Source organism: Chiloscyllium punctatum, chromosome 1 (assembly GCF_047496795.1).
Source record: "Chiloscyllium punctatum isolate Juve2018m chromosome 1, sChiPun1.3, whole genome shotgun sequence".
Taxonomy (NCBI): domain Eukaryota; kingdom Metazoa; phylum Chordata; class Chondrichthyes; order Orectolobiformes; family Hemiscylliidae; genus Chiloscyllium; species Chiloscyllium punctatum.
In genome coordinates, this window is record NC_092739.1 from 24780231 (window position 1) to 24803864 (window position 23634).

General features: G+C 42.6%; 1 protein-coding gene across 5 annotated transcripts in view; it reads right to left on the minus strand.

Moving 5' to 3' along the window:
* Positions 1-23634, minus strand: part of slc2a9l2 (solute carrier family 2 member 9, like 2) — a 390239-nt gene that overhangs the window by 351299 nt on the left and 15306 nt on the right. For 3 of the 5 annotated variants that reach the window (XM_072579596.1, XM_072579412.1, XM_072579774.1), the window contains exons 2-3: positions 10944-11035; positions 1437-1535 (exon numbers count right to left, since the gene is read on the minus strand). In XM_072579596.1, the coding sequence (XP_072435697.1) occupies positions 1437-1535; positions 10944-11015 (171 nt within the window). In that variant the 5' untranslated portion in view covers positions 11016-11035. Of the gene's footprint in view, positions 1-1436; positions 1536-10943; positions 11036-22645; positions 22740-23103; positions 23167-23634 lie in introns of those variants that run through there. The other 2 variants (XM_072579505.1, XM_072579688.1) reach the window with 2 other exon arrangements.

Genomic DNA, 23634 nt, shown 5'->3' on the forward strand with positions numbered 1-23634 from the left:
ACAAGTTGGCATATTATAACTTCCAAGACAAATAATCTAACAGTGGGATTAACTATGGGTACCACACTTTAGGATTGACATGAAAATTTTGGATAATATGTGGAATTACCAAATGGTTCTGGAGGTAAGGGAATAGTTATGTGGACAGACTGGAGAAGTTAGAGCTGTTTTCCTTTGAGCACAGAAAACTAGAAGAAGTAATAAGAAGGAAAAAAAAGTGAAAGATTTAGTCAGAGTGAATTAAAAGAGGGTTTCTAAGGGCTGAAGGGTCAATAAAGAGAGGGCTCAGTTTGAAGGTAAGAAATAGGCGTAACATAGAAAAATGGTTTCAATACAGAAGGAAGCCATTCAGCCCATCATGAACAATGTACCTAGTGATATTCCCACACCTTCTCCCCATTACACTCACTATTCATTCTTTTCAACTAACACTCTCATCACTTTTTGAAAGTTTTGATTGTCTCCATCACACTCTCAGGCATTGCATTCCAGACCTTAACCACTCACTGCATGAAAACATTTCAAAATTTTCTTAAAGTGCACATTTGTAGAATTTGGAAAGTGGTGCCAGTATGAAGGTAGTTACAGATTTGAAAGCAGCCTTCAAAAAAAGGAAAATTTTTGAATAAAGAAATTTGCAAGGTTAAAAGGGGAAGACCAAGAAAGTGAAATTAGCCAAATTACTGTTTAAAAGAGATGTCACAGTGGGTCAAAACAGCTTCAATCTGTACTACAGTATCCTATGATTCTATAATACCATTTAGCGTAACAATATTCTTTATATTCATAAGACTACAGTTATTTGTTGTTAAATGTATCCAGCATAATGCACACTCTGTCCATTTATTCATGCATGGAGAATATTTATTCTCTGAACTGATACATCACACAATCAATATATTGCACCAAAAATTCAAAATATAGTCATTGCACCAAATTAATTTTGAATCGACTACAATGTAAGCAAATAATATGATATAAGATCCACAAAACCAGTGATGTCACTGATATATTAGCATATTACTCCATATTAAAACCAAATAATTCACCTACATTCCAATAATCAGACATTAGTTTTATATTTATACTCAGTATTAAAACAGAAAACAACTTGGATTAAAGAATATACTAAATATCCCCAGGAGATTCTCAAGGTAATAAAGGAAAGAAATAAACAAAATAAACAAATGAACAAAACAATGAGATGTTGGCGGGAGGGGGGAAGCATACAGATGTAAAGGTTAAGTCAGAAAGGCAGTTGCTTAGATGGGGAATGATGTTAAGAGTGAGGTATTTTAGGGAGAGAATGCCAGACCTTTGGATTTGGTTGACTGAAAACTGCCAGTTGTGATGATGGGAAGGAAGGTGGGAATGCACAAAAAAAAGGGTACAATAAAGTGATTCTTGGCCATTTTCTATGTTTTTGTTGCACTTACCACTGTTGGTGCATTTACTACTGACAGGTTATAGCCATACAAAAATGCTGAGCCAAAAGCTCCAACCAGTGAAGCAACTACAAGATGGCATGTCAATACCTGGGAAGAAAAAAAAATCCTGTTAAAGCATTTTCCATGTTTCAGCATTGTTTTGAAATTCCCAAATAGTTTTTAAAGTAATTATATTTATGCATTAGTTAATATTAAATATCTATTCACTAAATGGAAATACATACTGGCAAATCATACTCCAATAAATATTACTTATCTGGAATCCATGATTCAATATTATCTACATGTTATAACCACCAATAGCTGTCAAGTTTGCATGACCTATGTCAGATAAGTTAATAATAGAATAAAGCAGCCAAGCCAGAGGAGAATGAAATGGTGAAGGTGAAACACAAGCCAAAGTTATGTTGGGATTTTCAATGTCTACTAGGTCACCCCGAGAGCATGATTTTCAAAGGAGTGTTCCACCACCTTTAGGATGCACTGTGGTTCTCAAAGTGTGGACTAGTGGCAGTGGAGTCAGGCCACCCTTTTTCTCCAATTAACCATTTAGATCCCATGAGAAGCTTGTTAATGGGCAAGGAGAATCAGAAGGCAATTTTGAAAGCCCAGGTCTCCAAAACTGAACAAGCTGGTGCGTGTATTCACCTTCAGGTTCTGTGCAAGGAATCATTTATTTCTGTAGGAAGACTTTTGTCAGTAAGGGCTTTGGCTCAGTTGGGAGGAATAACTTTTAATTTACAGCTTTGTTCTGTCTGCATAGTGAGGCTGCCTCTAATGTCACACGTCTACAAGGAGACAGTAAAACAATCAAAGCCTGCCTTTGACTGTCACAATTGGTGGGCAGATCCATTCTCTGGCAAAGACTGGCACCATTAATGAGTCATTTCTGACCTAATTAAAGGAACCTCAATTAACCAAATACCAATTATCTGAAAATCAGATTATGCGAAGAGATCTCAAGGTCCCGATAGAAACATTATATCAAAGATGTGTCTTTTGTTTACAGAGATTAACAGGCACCAGCTCCAAATGACTGACCTCCCACCCTCTCTCTGTCCCAACACTTTCCCCCTGGGGTTCTACACAAGCATGTACCCTAAACCCCCCACCCACCCGCCCCCTTCCCCAGATAATCTCTCCAACATTATCCTGTACAGGGCAAACGTGTAACCTGTCAAAAAGTCGAACTAAAACGTTGTATGTGTGTGTGCGCGCGCGCTATTTGAGATTTACCCCACAAAGGCAGCAGCGGCAGCCATCTTGTTGTTGGTGTCCATTCCAGCTGCCCCAGAAAGGGGGCAGGGGCGGACGGGGACACGATGTTTGACGGGGTTGGGGGGCAGGGGCAGGTGGGGGGCAGTGTTAGATGGGGATGGGGTGCAGGGGTGGTGTTGGACAGTTTTGGGGGTAGACAGGCTGGATGGGAGTGGGGCGGGGTCAGGGCTGGACGCGTTTGGGGATGGGGTGTGGGGGGCAGTGTTGGACAGGGTTGGGGGTGGGGGGGAAGTCAGGGGGCGGGGAAAGTCAGGGGGCAGTGTTGAACATGGGTTGGGGGGGTGTTGAATGCAGTTGGGGGCGGGGCAGAGTTGGACAAGGTTAGGTGGTGGGGCAGGCGGGGGGGGGGGCGGGTTGGATGGGGTTGTGGCGGGGGCGGTGTTGGAAAGGGTTCTGGGGGCAGGGTCTCACACGCTGTGAAGCTGCCTTGCTTCCTGAACGTGGTGCAGACTTTAAAAACCCTGAGCCCCAGAGGAAAGGCATTTAAAATCGATTAACTGAATAATCAATTATCCAAACACAATAGTGCCCGCCCATCTCATTTGGATAATCGAGGTTCGCCTTGTATTTGAACATAGCAGTAGTGATCTTCTCACTGCCCTAGCCCAACATCTCTTTTCCTCAGTTTATTTCTCTTTATCTGTTACCCTCCTTTTCTACAGTTGCTCTGCTTCATTCACAATTTCTAAATCTTAGTGGTTAATGATAATGGTGCAATCAATCATTCATTCATTGAGGTACTAGATGCCTAGTTGCACTCACCATAGCATTTCCAGCAACTAGCATTGGGAAATGAACCATAGATGATAAGAGAAACAAGTATCAGGCATTATTAATGATTCCCCATGAGCATAGGCAATCATAATGTAATAAGTTATCATAATCATGATGAAAGACACAAGCAAAGCAAAGATCAATGTAACACATTGGTAAAAGCTACCTGTGGGGAAATGAGACTGCAGCAAGGGATGATAAACGAAAAAATAATTTTCACAGACAAAAATGATAGAATCGCAGTGCAAAATGTTCAAGAGATGACCAATAATGGTCAGGACGAATATATTCCACTTAAAGACAAGCTACCTAGTAATGGAACACCAACAGATAAATGAAGTGAGAAGCAAAAATTAAAGACTATGATAATGATATACACAAAAGACATAGAAATAGAGTTTCTGTTTTGTAAACAGTGATTCAGTTCCCGTTGTGCTCAAATCTGCTTGCAGATCATCAAATGTAAAATCTTCCATGAATCACTAGCACTTTAAAAATAAATTATTGTACAAAACATCAATTTAAAATTATTCCTAGATATATTTAAGAGTGCTAAGCAGGAAAGTTTAATTAACAACTGAAAGTGGGTTTGTCACAAAAGTAAGCATTTGCTATTACATCACCTGAGGGGAATCTTGATTTTAACTGACTGAAAATGACAAAAAAAAATTTCCAGTTAGATTTGGATACAATAGTCAGTTCCTGAGTATTAGGATGCATAAAATAAATTCAAATGTTAACAATTTTCAGTTAGCAGAATTCCTTGTAGAACTGTAATTAATTCAAACATGCTATTTAGAAAAAGAAATTTGCAAAAATATTGCAGAAACTCAGTTACATTGAATGCAATTTGTACTTTAAATTTGGGTGATCCTTTGTACTGAATATATTGATATTGGGTAAATTGCAACAAAAAAAAAGTATACAATTAGACAGAAACTCCAGGCAATGTACAATAAAAGAAAAGGATGATAATGGGGAGTTCAAAGAGTTAGAAAAGTTGTAAAAAGGAAGAATTCAGAAAGCAGATGAGTGTTTCAAGGTGAATTAATTAAGGAATATCAAAATAAAATATTCCACAGATAGATGAATAAGAAAAATAAATTCAGATTGTAAAGGGTGATTTTATCAAGTTTTATGCCTGTTAAAACTGATTCAAGTTTTGAAGAGGTAGCTGAACTAGGGGATAGGGCAAAGTCTGTGACTAATTATCTAGATGGCCTTTCAGAAAGCATTTCACAAGGTGATTCAGAAGAGAGGATTGACTAAAGTCGAAGCCCATGAAATTGAAAACAATTATTTACCCACTTAGGAAAATCAGCTGAGCTGTAGAAAATAGTAGGGATGAAATGGAAAGTGCATGAATTTGCAGAATTTGTCTCATGTGGATCTTGGAGTTTCAACTATGAACCACGTTTGGTGTCAATTTGGGATTGGGAGTTACAGACCCAAGTTTTGTTTATAACACAACAGCAGCAATATTTTAGAACATATAAATTAAAGCATAAAATTAAAAGAATCAGAATCCCTACACTGTGGAAACAGGACCTTCGGCTCAACTAGTCCACACTGACCCTCTGAAGAGTAACCCACCCAGACCCTTTTCCTCTATCCTATAGTTACCCTTGACTAATGCACCTAACCTATACATCCCTGAACACTATGGACAATTTAGCTTGGCCAATTCACCTAAACTGCACATCCTTGGATTGTGGGAGGAAACCGGAGCACCCAGAGGAAACCCACGGAGACACGGGGAGAATGTGAAAAACTCCACACAAACAGATGCCAAAGTTGCAATCAAACCTGGATCCCTGGCAGCTGTGCTACCACTGAACTACCGTGCTGCCCCTGTGACCATAAGTAACCTTATAGAGCCTCAAAGGTACATCCTTACTTTTTTTATTCAAATCCTCTCAAAATAAATGCCTTCCTAATGACTGACTCAACTTGCAAGTTTACCTTGCAAGAATTCTGGACTAGAACTCAAGTCTCTTTGCACTTCAGACTTCTAAATTTTGTCCCATTTAGAAAAATGGTCCATGCCTGCATACTTCCTACTAAAGTGCATGACCTCACACTTTCCCATGTTGTACTCCATCTGCCACTTCTTTTCGCACTCTCCTAACCTGTCCAAATCCTTCTGGAGCCTCCCTGCCTCCTCAATGCTACCTGTCCCTCTAACTACTTTTGTATCATCTGTGAACTTAGCCAGAACATTCTCTGTTCCTTCATCTAGAATGTCAATGTATAAAGCAAAAAGTTGTGCTCCCAACATGGAGCCTTGCAGAACACCACTTGCCACTAGCTGCCATCCTGAGAAGAATCCTTTAATCCCCACTCTTTCTGCCAGACACCTCAGCTTCTATCCATTCTAGCACCTTGTTTCTGATACCATGGGCTCTCATCTTACTCAGCAGACCCCTGTGTGGCACCTTGTCAAAGACCTTCTTGAAGACCAGGTAGATAAATCCATTGGCTGTCCTTGGTCTAACCTGCTTGTTACTTCCTCAAAGAATTCCATCAGATTTGTCAGGCATGACCTCCTCTTGATGAAACCAGGCTGACATTGTTCTGTTTGCTGTTCACTTCCAAGTATTCAGAAATCTCATCCTTCACAATGGATTCTAGGATCTTATCCACAATTAGGTTAGACTAATCGGTTTGTAATTTTCTGTCTTTTGCCTTACTCTCTTCTTAAATAGGCCAGTTTTTCTAGCAGTTCCTTCTTAGTGGTAGCCACCATACTCAGTTCTGCCCCCTCACTCTCGAAATTTTAGGATATTATTTATATCTTCCACTTTGAAGGTTGATGTGAAGTAATTATTCAGTTCCTCAGCCATTTCCTTGTTCCCCACTGCTATCTCTCCAGCGACATTTTCCAGTGGCCCAATGTCCACTTTTCCCCCTTTATATATCTAAAGAAACTGTTATAGTCTTCCTTTATATTACTGGCTAGCTTACCCTCATATTTAATCTTCTCTCTCCTTATTTCTTTTTTGTTGCCCTCTGCTGGTCTTTGTAGTCTTCACAATCCTCTGGCTTCCCACTGCACTTCACCACATTATATGCTTTCTCTTTTGCTTTTATGCTATCCGTGACTTCCCTAGTCAGCCATGGTTGCCTCATCACCCTGTACCATGCTCCTTTTTCCTCAGGATGAATCACTGTTGTGTTTCCTGAATTACTCCCAGAAACCCCTGCCATTGCTGTTCCGCTGTCTTTCCTGCTAGGATCCTTTCCCAGTCAATTCTACCCAGCTCCTCCCTCATGCCTCTGGAGTTGCCTTTATAGAAGGAGATCTAAGTATTAATACATTGGCAGATGATGGTGTAATAAAGATGCTACTCAACTAGTATTCAAGAGGCTGAGGTTAATGTTTTGGGGACATGGGTTCAGCTAGTGGAATTTAAATTCAATTTATAAAACAAAATCTGAACTTTAAGGCTAGTTTCAGCAATGGTGATCATGAGAAGTATTGACTTTTTTGTAAACCTCCAACTGGTTCACTCATGTCCTTAAGGCAATAAAATCTAATGTCCTTTGCAGAGGCACTTTCCAGCAGATGGGTGACAGTCTCAATCCTCACCCACGCCCCGTCCCCCAACCCCTTCCCGGGCAGTTGCTTCGAAGGCAGCATGTGATGATACAGACCAACTGGGCATATATGAAGGATCGCAAAGGTGGGTTCCCTTCTCACCACTAGCCAAGCGAGATCGTGGAGCTCATTAGAGAGTTCTGCCCAATAACTTTGACAGTCTGCTCAGGAAACCATGTGACAGGCTCTACCCTCTCCTTTTCCAACAGAGTCTTGAGGATCCTAAGTACTGACCACTTCCTGGTGGACTTGTGGTCAAAAAGGTGTTTTCTTTGCAAATTTCTCTGTGGAGGAGAGGTGATAGTGGTTTTTGTTGAGGTTCATCCTGAACAGCTCTGTGATGTGAGACTCTGTGCTCTATGGTCTGTGCCCCAGGATATACACCGAAACAAACATCAACTATGCCTGGAGAACCACCAATTCATTGAAAGATGCTCTTTAGTCTACCCAAAACCTGTTGGCCTTCCAAAACAAGGAGTTGACCCTGACTGAGTGTTGCAGACTGGCACATTCCAAGGTCCAGGACTACGTGCTGAGGGACACATTAAAATTTGGGGCAGCTGCTGCCAGGGGGCAGAGGGGAAAGACCACTATCTGAGGTCTTCCTGCTGAAGGTAAATGGGGGTTTGTTCAGTTATTAGACCCTCCTAGTGTCTCAAGTATATGTAACCATTAGTAGTGAAAGCATATGAGAGGTCTGTGGGTTTTTCTTCAATAGAGTTGAAGTCCAATATTTCACTTTATTTAGTTGATATGCAGCTGTACAGAACCAAACTACATTTGCATACACACACACACACACACAGTTTTATGAATAAAGCATATTTTGAAATTTAAATAAAGGAGGAAATCTACTATCCTTTCTTGGTCTATTACACATATAACGTCAAAATTCAACCACATTGCTGTGGGTCTAAGTGTTTTTTGAAATTGTCTCGCAAGACACACAATTCAAGGGCAAATAATGAAAAACTAGAAATAGTGAAGATTTAACTGGATTTGAAAACCCTGATGTACGTATCTCAAAATGTTATGGGCAGGTACAGAAAATAACTACAAAGTTAAAGGATTGCCAGCCTTCATAGCTAGAACATTAGAATGCAGGATGATCAAAGTTTTGTAAAGTCTTGATCTACCACCACTGAAATATTCTGTTAATTTCATAATGAAGATCAAAGCACAGCATTAGGAGACAATGAGTAGACTGAACAGGAACAGAGAATTGTGGTTCAAGGTAGCCATTTTAGATGGAAGGTGGTCAGAACTGGTGTTTCACAGGGATTAGTGCTGATTCCACTGTAATACAGCACTTACATAAGTAAACTAAATTTGGGAATCAGAAAATACGACTAGAAAATTTGCAGATAGCAAAATTAGGGGCATAGTTCATGCTGAAGAAGAAGGAGAAAGAAAAACACAATGCTATGAATAGGTACAGAAAATGTGTGTTTTGTTAGTCAATGAATCTCCGTGTGAAGTAGTGTATTTTGGAAGAAAGTTGTGGATAGTGAAGAAGGATGTAGTAGGTTGCAGAGAGACATAGATAGGATGCAGAGCTGGGCTGACAGGTGGCAAATGGAGTTTAATGTGGACAATTGTGAAGTGATACACTTTGGATGGAGTAATCGGAATGGGACACCCGTACCAACCAATCCAACTGCCCCGTGGCTGAACACTTTAACTTCCCCTCCCACTCCGCCAAGGACATGCAGGTCCTTGGCCTCCTCCATCACCAGACCATGGCAACACAACACCTGGTGGAAGAGCGACTCATCTTCTGCCTAGGAACCCTCCAGCCACAGGGGATGAATGCGGATTTCTCCAGCTGCCTCATTTCCCCTCCCCCCACCTTTTCTCAGTCCCAGCCCTCAGACTCAGCACCGTCTTCTTGACCTGCATTCTTCTTCCTGACCTCTCCGCCCCACCCCCTCTCCGGCCTATCACCCTCACCTTAACCTCCTTCCACCTATCGCGTTCCCAACGCCCCTCCCCCAAGTCCCTCCTCCCTACCTTTTATCTTACCCTGCTTGGCACACCCTCCTCATTCCTGAAGAAGGGCTTATGCCTGAAACGTCGATGCTGCCTGAGCTGCGCTTTTCCAGCAACATATTTTTAAGGAGTAAACGGAATGCAAAGTACTGGGCTAATGGTAAGATTCTTGGGAATGCAGATGAGCAGAGAGATCTCGGTGTCCATGTACACAGATCCCTGAAAGTTACGACCCAGATTGACAGGATTGTTAAGAAGGCATACAGTGTTTTGGCCTTTATTAATAGAGGGATTGAGTTCTGGAACCAGGAGGTTATGCTGCAGCTGTACAAAACTCTGGTACGGCCACACTTGGAGTATTGTGTACAGTTCTGGTCACCACATTGTAAGAAGGATGTGGAAGCTTTGGAAAGGGTGCAGAGGAGATTTACTAGGATGTTGCCTGGTATGGAGGGAATGTCTTACGAGGAAAGGCTGAGGGCCTGGAGACTGTTCTCGTTAGAGAGAAGAAGGTTGAGAGGTGACTTAATAGAGACATACAAGATAATCAGAGGGTTAGATAGAGTGGACAGGAAGAAGCCTTTTTCCAAGTATGAGAATGGCAAACACAAGGGGACACAATTTTAAAGTGAGGGGAGATAGGTATAAGACAGATGTCAGAGGTAGTTTCTTTACTCAGAGAAGTAAGGGTATGGAATGCTTTGCCTGCAACGGTAATAGATTCGCCAAGTTTAAGTGCATTTAAGTAGTCATTGGTCAGGCATATGGACGTACATGGAATAATGTAGGTGGGATGGGCTTCAGATTAGTATGACAGGGCGGCGCAACATCGGGGGCCGAAGGGCCTGTACTGCGCTGTAATGTTCTATGTTCTATATGGAGCCCACATATTGCTCGAATAGCTAGAAGCTAAATGGAGCAGGAAAACAAAAAGGAATCTGAAGGTGCAGAAGGTTAGATAACTAAAATTTTTTTTACCAATTTAAAAATTGTGATTTTGTAATTTCTCCATTGGGATTCACTTCTGGGGGTGAGGACTGTAGACTTTCAAAAAAGGAGTTAGATATAGTTTAGGGCTAAAAGGATATGAGCAGAAAGCAGGAACAGGGCACTGAGTAGGACGATCGGCCATGATCCTATTGGATGGCGGTGCAGGCTTGAAGGGCTGAATGACCTACTCCTGTTCCTCTTTTCTATCTTTCCATTTTCCTAAATGGAAAATGTTTACTTCAAAACCTGTCCGAGATCTAGGATATGCATTGGATTCCCTAAAATGATACTGGAGAGATTATATTCATTAGATAAGGCCTAATAATCTGTGAAAACTTTCTCTATATTGAGATCTTTATATGTATGTTTATGTTTGAGAAGGGAACCCACCTGTGCGATCCGTTACATGTGCCCAGTTGGTCTGCATCACCACACACTGCCTTTGAAGCAACTGCCCAGGATGGGGGTGGGGGGGGTTGAGGATTGAGACTGTCACCCATCTCCTGCTTGAAAGTGCCTTTACAAAGGACACTAGATTTTATTCCTTGAAAGGACATTAGTGGACCAGTTGGATTTTTACAAAAAAGTCAATACTTCTCATGGTCACCATTGTTTATGGAAGCACTTGATGCAGCAGACATTGAGAAAATGTTTCTACTTTTGAGAAGTCCAAAAGTGGAAGGTCATTACTTTCGGCATCATTGCCATATTGGCTGTGATTTATTTGGTAGTTCTCTCACCTGAGTAAGATGATGGAATTCAAATCTCACTCCAGAAACCTGAGAACAAAATTCTAGTCTAGTACTCCCAAACTGTACTCAGCAAGTTCCTCAAACCTGAAAAGAAAGGAAAAAAAACGCACTTACTTTTTTAGCTTGCGTATTATCTGTCACCATTATGTCTGTGCAATTTCTTGTGTCCCCCTCACTGGTTGGCATTGTGCACGACTGCGCCCTTTCTGTACAGAAAAGGAAACAAATGATATAATATAATACACAACAGATATTGAACTGACAAAAACCATCTACAAATGTATGCACTTCTCTACAAGCAACATTATTCTTCATAGACACGTATCTTTTCCTTTCTGTGCTTACGTTAGAAGCACAGGAGGAGTTTTCGCAGTCAAAGGAAGACAGATTTATATTCATATGAGGAGTAAAAATCACATTGGATCAAGATTTCAACTTTATTCTGCTTCTTCCAGGTTTCATCCAGGGGTGTTTGAATGCATTTGGAAAATCCCTCCGTGGAATTTTCAGGAAGATAATTAAATTATTCAAAACAAAACACAACCATCTTTTTAATCCTGCATTCTGACTTAAAGGGCTATTTCTTGATTTGTCAGAAACTTTATGCGATCAACCAGGTGAATGGAAAGTGGGGAGAATTTCTTTAAAACTCCAGCTGGAGAATCTTCCATCAGGGAATCTGAAGGGCCACTGCCAAGACCAGGTAAGCGTTCCTTCCTAGAGATTGCTAACATTGCGTGATAATATCTTTGAAAGTCACTTCACATCATTTGTCTTCAGTGATGTTTCTCTGATGTCAGCCGTCATTGCAGCGTGGGAGCAACCTTTACAATTCTATTCTTCACTTTGGGTAAAGAGGAAGAGAGGCAGCAACATGAACACCAGCAGTAGCTGGAGAAATACTAGCAGCAGCAGTGCTTTCTCCAAGTCACACGCTGCTCCACAGGACAGATGAGATGGACATAGAGAGCAAATGGAAGGCAGCAATCCTTCTGACATGGGATCTACAGACATATGATCTGCTCCTTCAATATGTTTGAGTGACAGAGGCTCAATTTCACAGCAGATCATTGCTATTTGGTGAACAAGACTGCCTTCCCAGTGGTTGTCCTAATTTACATTTCCCTATTGAGCTTGGAAGATATGGAAACTCAGCACTGGAAGTAGTCCCCTTGCTTACTGGTCAATACATCTACATTCAATAGATACTACAACTTGTGTAATGATCCAGAGGAATTCACCATCATCAGGAATGAGCAAAACATGGCCAACTTGGTTGTGTCCCAGTTGCCTCAGGACTGGTTTCAGTCATCACAAAGTCCTTAGGCAGTTTTGGGGATATGACTAAATTCTGTTGATCATGACTGAGGAGAGACATCCCAAATGATGGTGACATTTTTCTAGCAAGCCCTCTACTACTGAAGCCATGCTCCTGGAGGATCTGAAAGTCTTTAGTATAACCTCTGTGTAACAGTGATGAGGGAACATATAGTGAAAAGAAGAGAGGGAAGTAAAATAAGAAGAGAAGGAGGAGAGGAAGACGACAACAAGCTATCCAGGTTCTTCACTAATGTCAAACCTTTCTCAGTTAATGTTTCAATCATTGACCTTACAGACAAGGAGTCATAGTATTGCAACATGAGGTTCATTTAGTTTTAACTGCCAAATTATATTAATAAACAATAGATGAACAAGTAATAAATAAGTTTATTACACACAAGAATACAATTATAGCAGCATTAGATGATAATAACTGCTTGAAAAGATAAATCATAAACTTCTCACACTCACTAATAGGTGTTTTGTAATGAACATTTAGACACAAAAACACTCTTCACGAGTGGCATGGTGGCTCAGTGGTTAACACTGCTACCTCATAGTGCCAGGGACCTGGGTTCAAATACTGCCTCAAACCACTGTCTGTATGGAGTTTGCACGTTCTCCCTGTGTCTGTGTGGGTTTCCTCACACAATTGAAAGAGGTGAATTGGCCAAACTAAATTGCCCATTGGTGCATTCGTTGGGGATAAATATAGGGTAGGGGAATGGGTCTGGGTGGGTTACTCTTTGGAGGGTTGGTGTGGACTTGTTGGGGCAAAAGGGCCAGTTTCCATACTGTAGGAAATCTAATCATTACTGAGAGGAGAATATTATGGCCAGAAATAGACCAAAACTGACTCTGGTTGAAACAGTCCTAAGGAATTTAACAGGTGCCAGATAACAGAATGAAGCACTCAGCATGTTCATTTTTGAATTGTATGACTGGAATCCTTGCCCAAGCCAGCGGAATAAAAGTCCTCTCAACTTCTATTTCATTCTGGCCTGGAAAGTGGGAGGCTTAATTTGAAATTTCCCACGTGAGATTAGAGCAAAGTGAGGGAGGGACATGTCCAGTCATGAGAAGCAGCATTCAATCTTGATGAATGTTAACAGCCAGGAGTGAAAGCAACTGTCTCACAATTGAAGTTATGCAGAAGGTCACCACTAGGGGGCAGTCTCTGGCACAGGGTGAATGGGCACATGGGGCTGGGGAGTTTATGGCAAGAAAAGCTTTTATGTAGAATTCAAAGGAAAACTCTTGTTCTTCTTAACCCACAAGTGAACAAACACTAAACAATACCCATCTGACCACATATCCACAATAATGACAAAAAACTGAAAGAACTGCAGATGCTGTAAATCAGAGAAAGATAGAAATTGCGGGAAAGGCTGAGCCGTTAACGGAGTTATCAGAGTTAATGTTTTCAGTCAAGTGACCTTTACTCAGAACAACAATAATGATAGTTTAAAAATACTAAATGGCTATAAGAGATTTCGGGGCATCTTAAGGATATGAAAGGCATGATGTAAATATAAGTGGAGTATTCCAAAAAGGGGACATATTGCTGAAGATTTTGGTCTTGCATTCATCTGGACAAATGCAAGAATACAAAATTTCAAGCATTTACAACAGCTTAGACGACAAGACAAAAATGGCCCCTACTGGTTGGCAATATGACTCTTTTATGTGAAAGTGGGTACTGCTGATGTTGGAGATTAGAGTCAAGATTAGAGTGGTGCTGGAAAAGCACAGCAGGCCAGGCAGCATCCGAGGACCAGGAAAATCGACATTTTGGGCAAAAGCCCTTCATCAGGAATGAGGCTGGGAACCTTGAGGGTGGAGAAATAAATGGGAGGGGGGGGCTGAGGCTATGGGGGTAGGTAGCTGAGAGTGCAATAGGTGGATGGGGGTGAAGGTGATAGGTCAGAGGGGAGGGTGGAGCGGATATGTGGGAAGAAAGATTGACAGAGGGGACAGGTCATGAGGATGGTGCTGAGCTGGAAGATTGGAACTGAGCTAAGGTGGGGGGAGGGGAAATGACGAAACTGGTGAAGTCCACATTGATGCCATGCGGTTGGAGGGTCCCAAGGCAGAAGATGAGGCGTTCTTCCACCAGGCGTCGGGTGCTAAGGGAATGATGATGGAGGAGGCCCAGGAGCTGCATGTCCTCGGCAGAGTGGGAGGGGGAGTTGAAATGTTTGGCCACGGGGCGGTGGGGTTGATTGGTGCGGGTGTCCTGGAGATGTTCCCTAAAGTGCTCTGCAAGGAGGTGTCCAGTTTCCCCAATGTAAAGGAGACTGCATCGGAAGCAACAGATACAATAAATGACATTGGTGGATGTGCAGGTGAAACTTTGATGGGTGTGGAAGACTCCTTTGGGGCCTTGGACTGAGGTGAGGGGGAAGATGATGAGGTGAGGGGGAAGGCGCAGGTTTTGCAATTCCTGTGATGTCAGGGAAGGTGCCAGGAGGGGGAAGAGAGTGGGTTGGTGGGTTGGGGGGTTGGGGGGGCGCGGTGAGGGGGGGGCTGTGGACCTGATGAGGGAGTCGCAAAGGGAACGGTCTTTATGGAAGGCAGATGGGGCAGGGAGGGAAATATACCTCCATTTGTAGAAATGGCAGAGGATGATGTGATGTATAAGGAGATTGGTGGGGTGAAAGGTGACGACCAGGGTGGGTTTGGTCATTGTTGCAGTTGGAGGGATGGGGTTCAAGGCCAGAGGTGCAGGATGTGGATGAGATGCGTTAGAAGGCATCATAAACCACGTGGGAGGGGAAATAGTGGTCTTTAAAGAAGGTGGCCACCTGGTGTGTTCTGTGGTGGAACTAGTCTTCCTGGGAGCAGATGCAGCAGAGGCGGTGGAATTGGGAATAAGGGATAGCATTTTTGCAGGAGGCAGGGTGGGTGGAGGTGTAATCCAGGTTGCTGTGGGAGTCAGTGGGTTTGTAGAAAATGTCAGTGTTGAGTCGGTCAAGTTGGAGATGGAGAGGTCCAGGAGGGGGAGAGAGGTGTCAGAGATGGTCCAGGTGAATTTAAGGTTGGGGTAGAATGTGTTGGTGAAGTTGGTGAACTGTTCAACCTCCTTGTGGAAGCACGAGGTGGCACCGATGCAGTCATCAATGTAGTGGAGGAAGAGGTGGGGAGTGGTGCTGGTGTAACTCCGGAAGATGGACTGTTCCACATAGCCAACAAAGAGACAGCATGTCTGGGGCCCATGCAGGTGCCCATGGCTACCCCTTTAGTCTGGAAGAAATGGGAGGATTCGAGGAGAAGTTGTTGAGGGTGAAACCCCCGAGGCTCCCAGCCTCATTCCTGATGAAAGGCTTTTGCCCGAAACGTCAATTTTCCTCCTCCTCGGATGCTGCCTTACCTGCTGTGCTTTTCCAGCACCACTCTAATCCTGACTCTAAACTTGACTCTTTTACTGAGGTGTTACTGTGGAGAATGGAACTGGGAACTGCATGCTCCTCAGCTCCGGGCAATTCAATAAACATTACAAGTTATGCCTTGACTTTGCAGAGAATGGGGTCCTGCTTGTAACAAGCCACACTATGAGCTCAGATGTAAATTTGGTTGTTCATGTATAGTTATAAACATGCGAGTATGGTTTGGGAAATGCTGTCCGAATGCAGAATTGTGTCTAACAATAGGCATTTTAGTTTTGGATTCTGAGAGTATGACCTGGGTAAATGCAATCTGTCCTCTTGTTCAATTTGTTCAGCCAATTACTGGGATTTACACCCTAAATACCTGGCATTGCAATGACACTGAAATTCATACATAACATTGCTCAATCATGTGCTAGACAGAATATTTTTCTGGAACAAAGACTACAACCTGTTACATGGAACTATCAGTAGCATAGCCACTGTGTAGTAGGAGAAAGAGAGTTTCTCCATGACAACACCTCAGCCAATTAAAGTTGACAGCACCTTTTCTCTTGTCATTTAAATTGTAGCATCCATTTAAAATTTGGCATTCTTGCATTAGTCCTGATGAGTAGATTAGATTCCCTACACAGTTTGGAAATAGGCCCTTTGGCCCAACTAGTCCACACTGACCCTCCGAAAAGTAACCCACCCAGACCCACTTCCCTCTGACTAATGCACCTATCACTATAGCTAATTTAGCATGGCCAATTCACCTAACTGCACATCTTTGTGACTGTGGGAGCACCCAGGGGAAACCCATGCAGATATGGGGAGAATGTGCAAACTCCATTGCCCAAGGCTGGAATTGAACCTGGGACCATGAGGCAGCAGTGCTAACTGCTGAGCCACCATGCCACCTCTATGAGTGCAAGATAAAAAAACCTTTGACAACATCTCATTTAGTAACATCCAAGTTCTATATTTCCAAATGCCTCTTTAAATCCAAGTTCTTACTTTAACAAACTAATTTTTTTAAAAATTTCTAGTGTTAGCTACTCATTCATGCTGAAGAAGTGTAGAACCATCTGCAGCAACATGAGGTCACCCTGCTATACACCATATAATCTACCTTAAAATAATGAGAGGAGTATCCAAAACAAATTTGTCAATAAGTGATGCAGAGGTTTACCAGGATGTTGCCTGGTATGGGAGGAAGATCGTATGAGGAAAGGCTGAGGCACTTGGGGCTGTTTTCATTGGAGAAAAGAAGGTTTCGGGGTGACTTGATAGAGGTGTACAAGATGATTAGGGGGTTTAGATATGGTTGACCATGAGAACCTTTTTCCACGTATGGAGTCAGCTATTACGAGGGGGCATAGCTTTAAATTAAGGGGTGGTAGGTATAGGACAGATGTTAGGGGTAGATTCTTTACTCAGCCAGTCGTGAGTTCATGGAATGTCCTGCCAGTAGCAGTGGTGGACTCTCCCTCTTAAAACTGCTAAATGAAATTTTCGTCCACAAGTGGTTAAACCTGCCAGCTCGCCCTCATAAACTTGTAACATTTCAGTTACTTGGTTTACCTGGTGGCAAATCAATTCTTTAAGATGTACAAAGGTCAAATGCAGTTACTGATTCAACAGTAATTGATAGGCTGCACGTGAAACATTTATCCTTGCAAACAAAGTAAAGCAACATGAAAAGTTACAAACTGACCAGTGGAATTTTTATACTACTTGTTAGCCAGGATCTGACACTTCAGGGTTTTACTAACACTACGTTGTTCACAATTTCTCCTTTGCTAGTAATGTTTCCTTCACTCAAACGGAAACGCTAACAACTACTAGAATCATTACTAGTAAATGACCAAGTGAAAACTGCTTACAGGCTTGACGAGAAGCATTTACTGTATTGGTTGGAATTTAGACCAAGAACAAGGGGAAATTCTCCTCAACATTTGCTACAATTAGAGTAATGACAACAATTTGCTGATGGCAGTGTCAACCATATTGCATTGCTTAACAAGTATATTCCATGAGACTTTGGACTTCCAGGATGGCAGATAGTATTTGCTGGAAACTGATTTCTGCCTACACACAAGTTAACCTTTACTATTCCAGATCAAGTTCAATAAGTAATTAGAAACAGAATATAGGAGCAGGAGTAGGTCACTTAGCCCTTTGAGTCTGCTCTGCCATTCATTATGCTCATGGTGATTAAATGTACATTTGTTTTTATATACTTTTATCTTTTGTACTCATTAACCTGTTAGAATGGAAACTGTAATAATATAAAGTCTTCACAATAAGTGCGATGAGTAACTTTGTTTGACCTCACCGACGTCACTCTCCACTGCTTCGAAAATAGTCTACTTATCCAATATTAGACAGTGGGAGGAAACGACTGTTCATCCACTAACTGCAGTAACAGGAAAACCAAAGCCATTATCTCTGGTCACTATCACAAACTCGATTCCCTGCTCATTCGGTGTCTCTTCCTGGCAACTTTCTGGGGTTGAATCAAACCACTCACAACCATAGGGGTTATATTTATCTCCATGCTGAGCTGCAGAGTTACTCTGATCAGGATATTTCCAAAGTGAGGCTACGCAATTGCCTGCACAGTTCCCCCAGCTCATGCAGACTGGTCACGGTGTCCACTTTCATCAGAATACCTTGCAACTCACAGGCTCCACTTGCCTCAGTTTTCCAATGATAACGCCAATTGTAACATCTGTTGGAAGTCCAGTTGAGCTTCAGCGGGTGCTTTTGCATAGTCACATTAGATTAGATTAGATTAGATTAGATTAGATTACTTTAGATTACTTACAGTGTGGAAACAGGCCCTTCGGCCCAACAAGTCCACACCGCCCCGCCGAAGCGCAACCCACCCATACCCCTACATTTACCCCTTACCTAACACTACGGGCAATTTAACATGGCCAATTCACCTGACCTGCACATCTTTTGGACTGTGGGAGGAAACCGGAGCACCCGGAGGAAACCCACGCAGACACGGGGAGAACGTGCAAACTCCACACAGTTAGTCACCTGAGGCGGGAATTGAACCCGGATCTCTGGCGCTGTGAGGCAGCAGTGCTAACCACTGTGCCACCATGCCGCCCACATCATAAATCCTGCATCCTAGATGGACCTTGTGCATCTCAAGCAAATTCACGGGCTTCTGCCAGTCATCATAACCCAGTCATGAACTCTGACATGGATTCCCCTGGTTCTTGAAATGCCAAGTAAAAGTGATAACATCTCAGAATTAATGGAGGCTTGGGGTCATACTATTCCTTAACTATGTCAATTAATTCTTAAAAAGGTTTTAGTGTCTGGTGACTCAGGAAAAGTTAGGTTGCTAACAACAGAAAAAGCTGCAGCTTCACAGGCTGTCAGGAGAATAACTCATTCTTCATCTGCCAAAATGTTGTTTGCATGGAAAAAAAACCTATTCTTTCCACAAACTGGGCCCAGTCCTCCATGCTAGCATTGAATGGGTCAAGCTTCCCAAACAGAGGTATGACATAAGAAAGTGCTTACCCAAACTTCAAAATGCCTGCTGAGAGTGAGAGTGACAGAGTGAGAGAGTGAGAGAGTGAGAGAGTGAGAGAGTGAGAGAGTGAGAGAGTGAGAGAGTGAGAGAGTGAGAGAGTGAGAGTGAGATTCTTCTGAATGGTGCTTTACTCATCACCCCTGACTTAACTCTTCAGAGGCCAGCATTCTATCAATCACCCTTTATTTATAAACGCATAGCCTTTGTCAATGACACTGCCTTCACTGAGTCAGGCATTCAGCAGACCTAATATCCCTGATATTCATCCTATTGTCAGCCAGGGCCCCCTAATTGGACCAGGTTAACAAGCTCCAATCAGGGACCTCATTCTATGAGGTCCAGCTGTGACAAGATCATTGTTACAAACTTCACAGACCACACCTCAAAGGCAACACCAAAACCATCTATTTCCATCTCCATGTGATCACCTGATTTTCGCTCAGCATCAGTACAGGTTCTGCTGAAATCTTCATCCCAGTTGTTGTTATCTCTACACTCACACATACTGCTGACTGGCAAGGTTTAGTTCCTGAAAACCTAATGGTCATCAGCTGCCTCTGTGCTAACTCACACTGTGGCCTGTTTACAGATTCCAATTGTACACCCACCGACCCGTGTTTATTCCCCTAAATGATGGCTCAATCTTAAAATATTCATCCTTATTTTTTAGATTGTTCTATGAGCTCATCTCTCCCTGCCTCACAACTCTAAGATATCTGCTCTTCTCCATTACTGGCCTCATTAGTAGCTACAGCTTTAATAACATCGACATTTTTTAAAAAAAATCATGAAGTGTCTTTCTATTTGATCAATGAACAGATAAATTAGCAATCCACCCAGAAAAGACCCTGCTTAGCACGATGAAGGAATCTTAATGGTGGATAAGTAAACTAGAAGAGTTTAAATACATACCCCCATCTGGTTCAGTGTTAAAATTGCCTCATGTCTCATTGCAATTGCCATTATTACAGAGATAAAGAAATCCTAAAACAAGAAATAAAATAGGCCCTAACATCACAGGTTTTATCTCCCACAAACAGGACGGGCTGTTCAGATTTAAAAATCTCAAATTCAAACCCAATCCCCTTTGAAGCTTTCCATTTCCAGTTTTGAAAGAGACAGTATAGGAACTGGGCAACCAACAACTTGCAGAAAGTGGGTTTTGTAATTAGATCAGAGCTGAAAATGTGTTGCTGGAAAAGCGCAGCAGGTCAGGCAGCATCCAAGGAGCAGGAGAATCGCGTTTCGGGCATGAGCCCTTCTGATCTCCAGCATCTGTAGTCCTCACTTTCTCCTTTGTAATTAGTTATTATAGTATGCAAAGTTAAAAATCATGCAACACCAGGTTATAGTCCAACAGGTTTAATTAGAAGCACTAGTCTTCAGACCACTACTTGATGAAGGAGCAGTGGTCTGAAAGCTAGTGCTTCTACTTAAAACTGTTAGACTATAACCTGGTGTTGTGTGATTTTTAACTTTGTACACCCCAGTCCAACACCAGCATCTTCAAATCATGACGTATTGTAGTGTGCCTCACTGTTGCATGTTAAACCCAGTAAACCCAGGCTGGCCAGGTTTCAAAGGATTCCAGAAACCTGCCAGTGAGAAGTCTGCATGTGGGACAGCAGACTCATAGCACTGCATGAGGGCCAAGATGCCTCATCACCTTACATTGCAGCTCCCCCCCCAACACCCCATCACCCTCATCCCTTAACTTGTTTCTCTCCCAGTCATCAAGTCCCTTACACTTACTGTCCCCCTCACCAAACCATTACCGATGAGCAGACACCCACTCCCATTATAACCAACACTGCCAAGTAATTCAACACCCATCGTCCACACCATTATGTAGCTATCAATGACTTCATTTCCTGCAATCAGACCCATCCAATGGTCAACAACCTCCTAGTTAAGCATCCAATCTCTGTAATTGCACCCCTCCCCTATCCTCCCAAGGCACAGTGTACGCCCACAAACCTAAACCACCATCTTTGCCCTGCCTTGCCTGCAGCAGGAAACACACCTTGAGCAGGATTGTGACTTTTTCTGGTGTATTTCTCATCCACCAGATCAGGTCTATCCATGACAGTATGTAATGGAGGCAGCAGACGTCTCATCCACCAGCTGGAAAGCAAACCCAAAGACAAAAGAAAATCTATTAAAAAGCTAGAGATTCTTTGAAATTAATGCACTGGCCATACTGCCGCATTTTGAGTTAGTATACAAAGTATATTGGACTATTTTGCTTCATTCACAAGTTTTAGTGGGTTATTTTTCTTCAGGAAAGTCTATTCTATTTTAGAGAAGGCCAGGAGACATTAAGAGGGCACTGACGGCCTTGTTCAGAACCAAGGTACTCCGAGAATCATCCAGAGCTACCAGCCAATCAGAAGCGAGACTCTCTTTGGGAACACCAGCACCTCTGGGGAGGTGGTGGTTGCTGTCAGTATGACACCCAGCCAAGGTTCAGGATCATGACAGAGTCCCAAGGCACAGGGAGTGCTGGCAAGTGGGTTGGAGGGAGGGGCACTAGCAGAAATTTCAGAGGAGTAGCTATCTGCAGTCACCCTCCTTCCTGATGTTGGGTCCCTTGTTGGGCTCTTAAATGTGCGAGCCACCTGGGAGCCTGCAAGCAAGGCTACAAAAAGTTTGCTTGTTATTACCCCAGAATGGGCAAAAGTGAGAAAGTAAATTCCTGACCGATTTTCTTGCTCCTTGGATGCTGACTGACCTGCTGTGCTTTTCCAGCACCACACTCTTGACCATAATCCCAGGATGGTTAAGACACTAGGCAGCTGGGGTTAATTCCAGAATGAAGGCCGGCCACAGGCTCTCTCGCAGTAATCGGGGTGAAGATGGGAAGGTTACTTCACCCTCTCATCTGATTCAATGTCACCCTTCACCAAACTCACACAGAGGGGCAAGACATTAACTTATACCAATTCTGAAGAGGAAGTTCCCGATAAAACTCTGCCCCCATCAAGTTAAAATCACATCAGCAGGCAGTTAAACTTTTGCCCATGTGATCACTGAACCACCCCACTTCCTCCCAAGACTCTGAAGAGATAAGTACCACTGAGGATTAACCTGACCCACACCCCGACCTGCTGAAGATTTATCCTGTCTACTGAGAAGTTACCCTGACCAAACCCCAACCTGAAGATTTAACCTGTACACAGTTAAACTGACCCACATCCTGACCTGCTGAAGATTTAACCCTTACATGGAGAGAGTTAACCTGACCCACACCCTGACCTGAAGATTTGACCCATACACAGAGTTAACCTGACCCACCACAATGTGCTGAATACTGAGCCCCCATCCCTCCCCACTGGCGAGTTAAATGCTCCCCCCTCCCAAATCTGTGTATTAAGCCCTCATTGGAGGACATATACAGACTAACTCTTGTTGACTTTCACCCCTCCAGCTGTTGAATTGAACAGCCAGAGTTCTAGGACCCTGACTGGAACTCTACCTTGGTGCTTGGCATCCCCAAAACAAACCATCAATATAACAGAAAATTTTAAAGATAACAAGAAAAATAGTGAAAAATGAAAAGCTGAGCATACATTTGTGGACAAACTTCAACGATCAGGTTGCACAGTCCAATCACCTCTTCAAACTGCTGAAAACAAGATGCCACTAAACATCCTAAAGATTATATATCAACACCACCTGGTTACTAAGCAAGTCACTACCCTGAGGGATAAACTATAAAAGGTCATGTGTTCACTTTCAGCAGGTCAAAACAGGGCTATCAATCATTAAACAACTGCAACAGAACTAAGCACTTAGGAACCAAGCCCAAATCACTATGAAAATGCAACTTAAAAGCAGCAAATGCCAGACAAGCTCAACAAGTGTGGCAACATCCATTGACAGAAGTGTTAACTTTTCAAGTTCACTATGATTCATCTTCAGAATTTCCTTGGAGTTTGGTACATGTTCTGAATTAGTTTAGGTAGCAGACTTCCTTGTGGCTAATTAGGGATCACCTTGCCAGCTATGCACAATGAGTAACACTTACTGAAAATTAAAGTGTAGATTGACACAGTTATGTTCACTTCCACATGAAGCATAACATTTGTAAATTCACTCTGACATCCAGGCAAAAATCTGCATTCATCTTGTGAATTGACCGTCACTGCATCTCCAACTCCGTAGTAATAAGAGGCAGGGGAATGGTCAGCCCCTGTGGGCTGGAGAGTGTTGCCTGGGAAGTAGGAGGAGCTGATCCTGCTGGGCCATTGGAAACCAGTGGTACAAAATATTATCCAGAGGCAAATAGCCTCTGCAGCCTTTCTGGCCCCAAAAACAATTCTCAGCACTGAGCGGCACTGAGGATTTCCAAAGGTAGAGAGAAACATGAACATACACATAGCAGGGAAAGATTAACAAGGTGGTCACTTTTCTCTTGACAAACAAAGTATGACCTAATAAAAAAGGTATATACAATTCTAATAAATTTTAGTAGAGGCGATATAGAGAGAGTGTTTGCCCTTGAGAGGTAGCAGAATTCGAGGCTATCTGAGATAGTCAACTAGAAATCCTAAAAGAA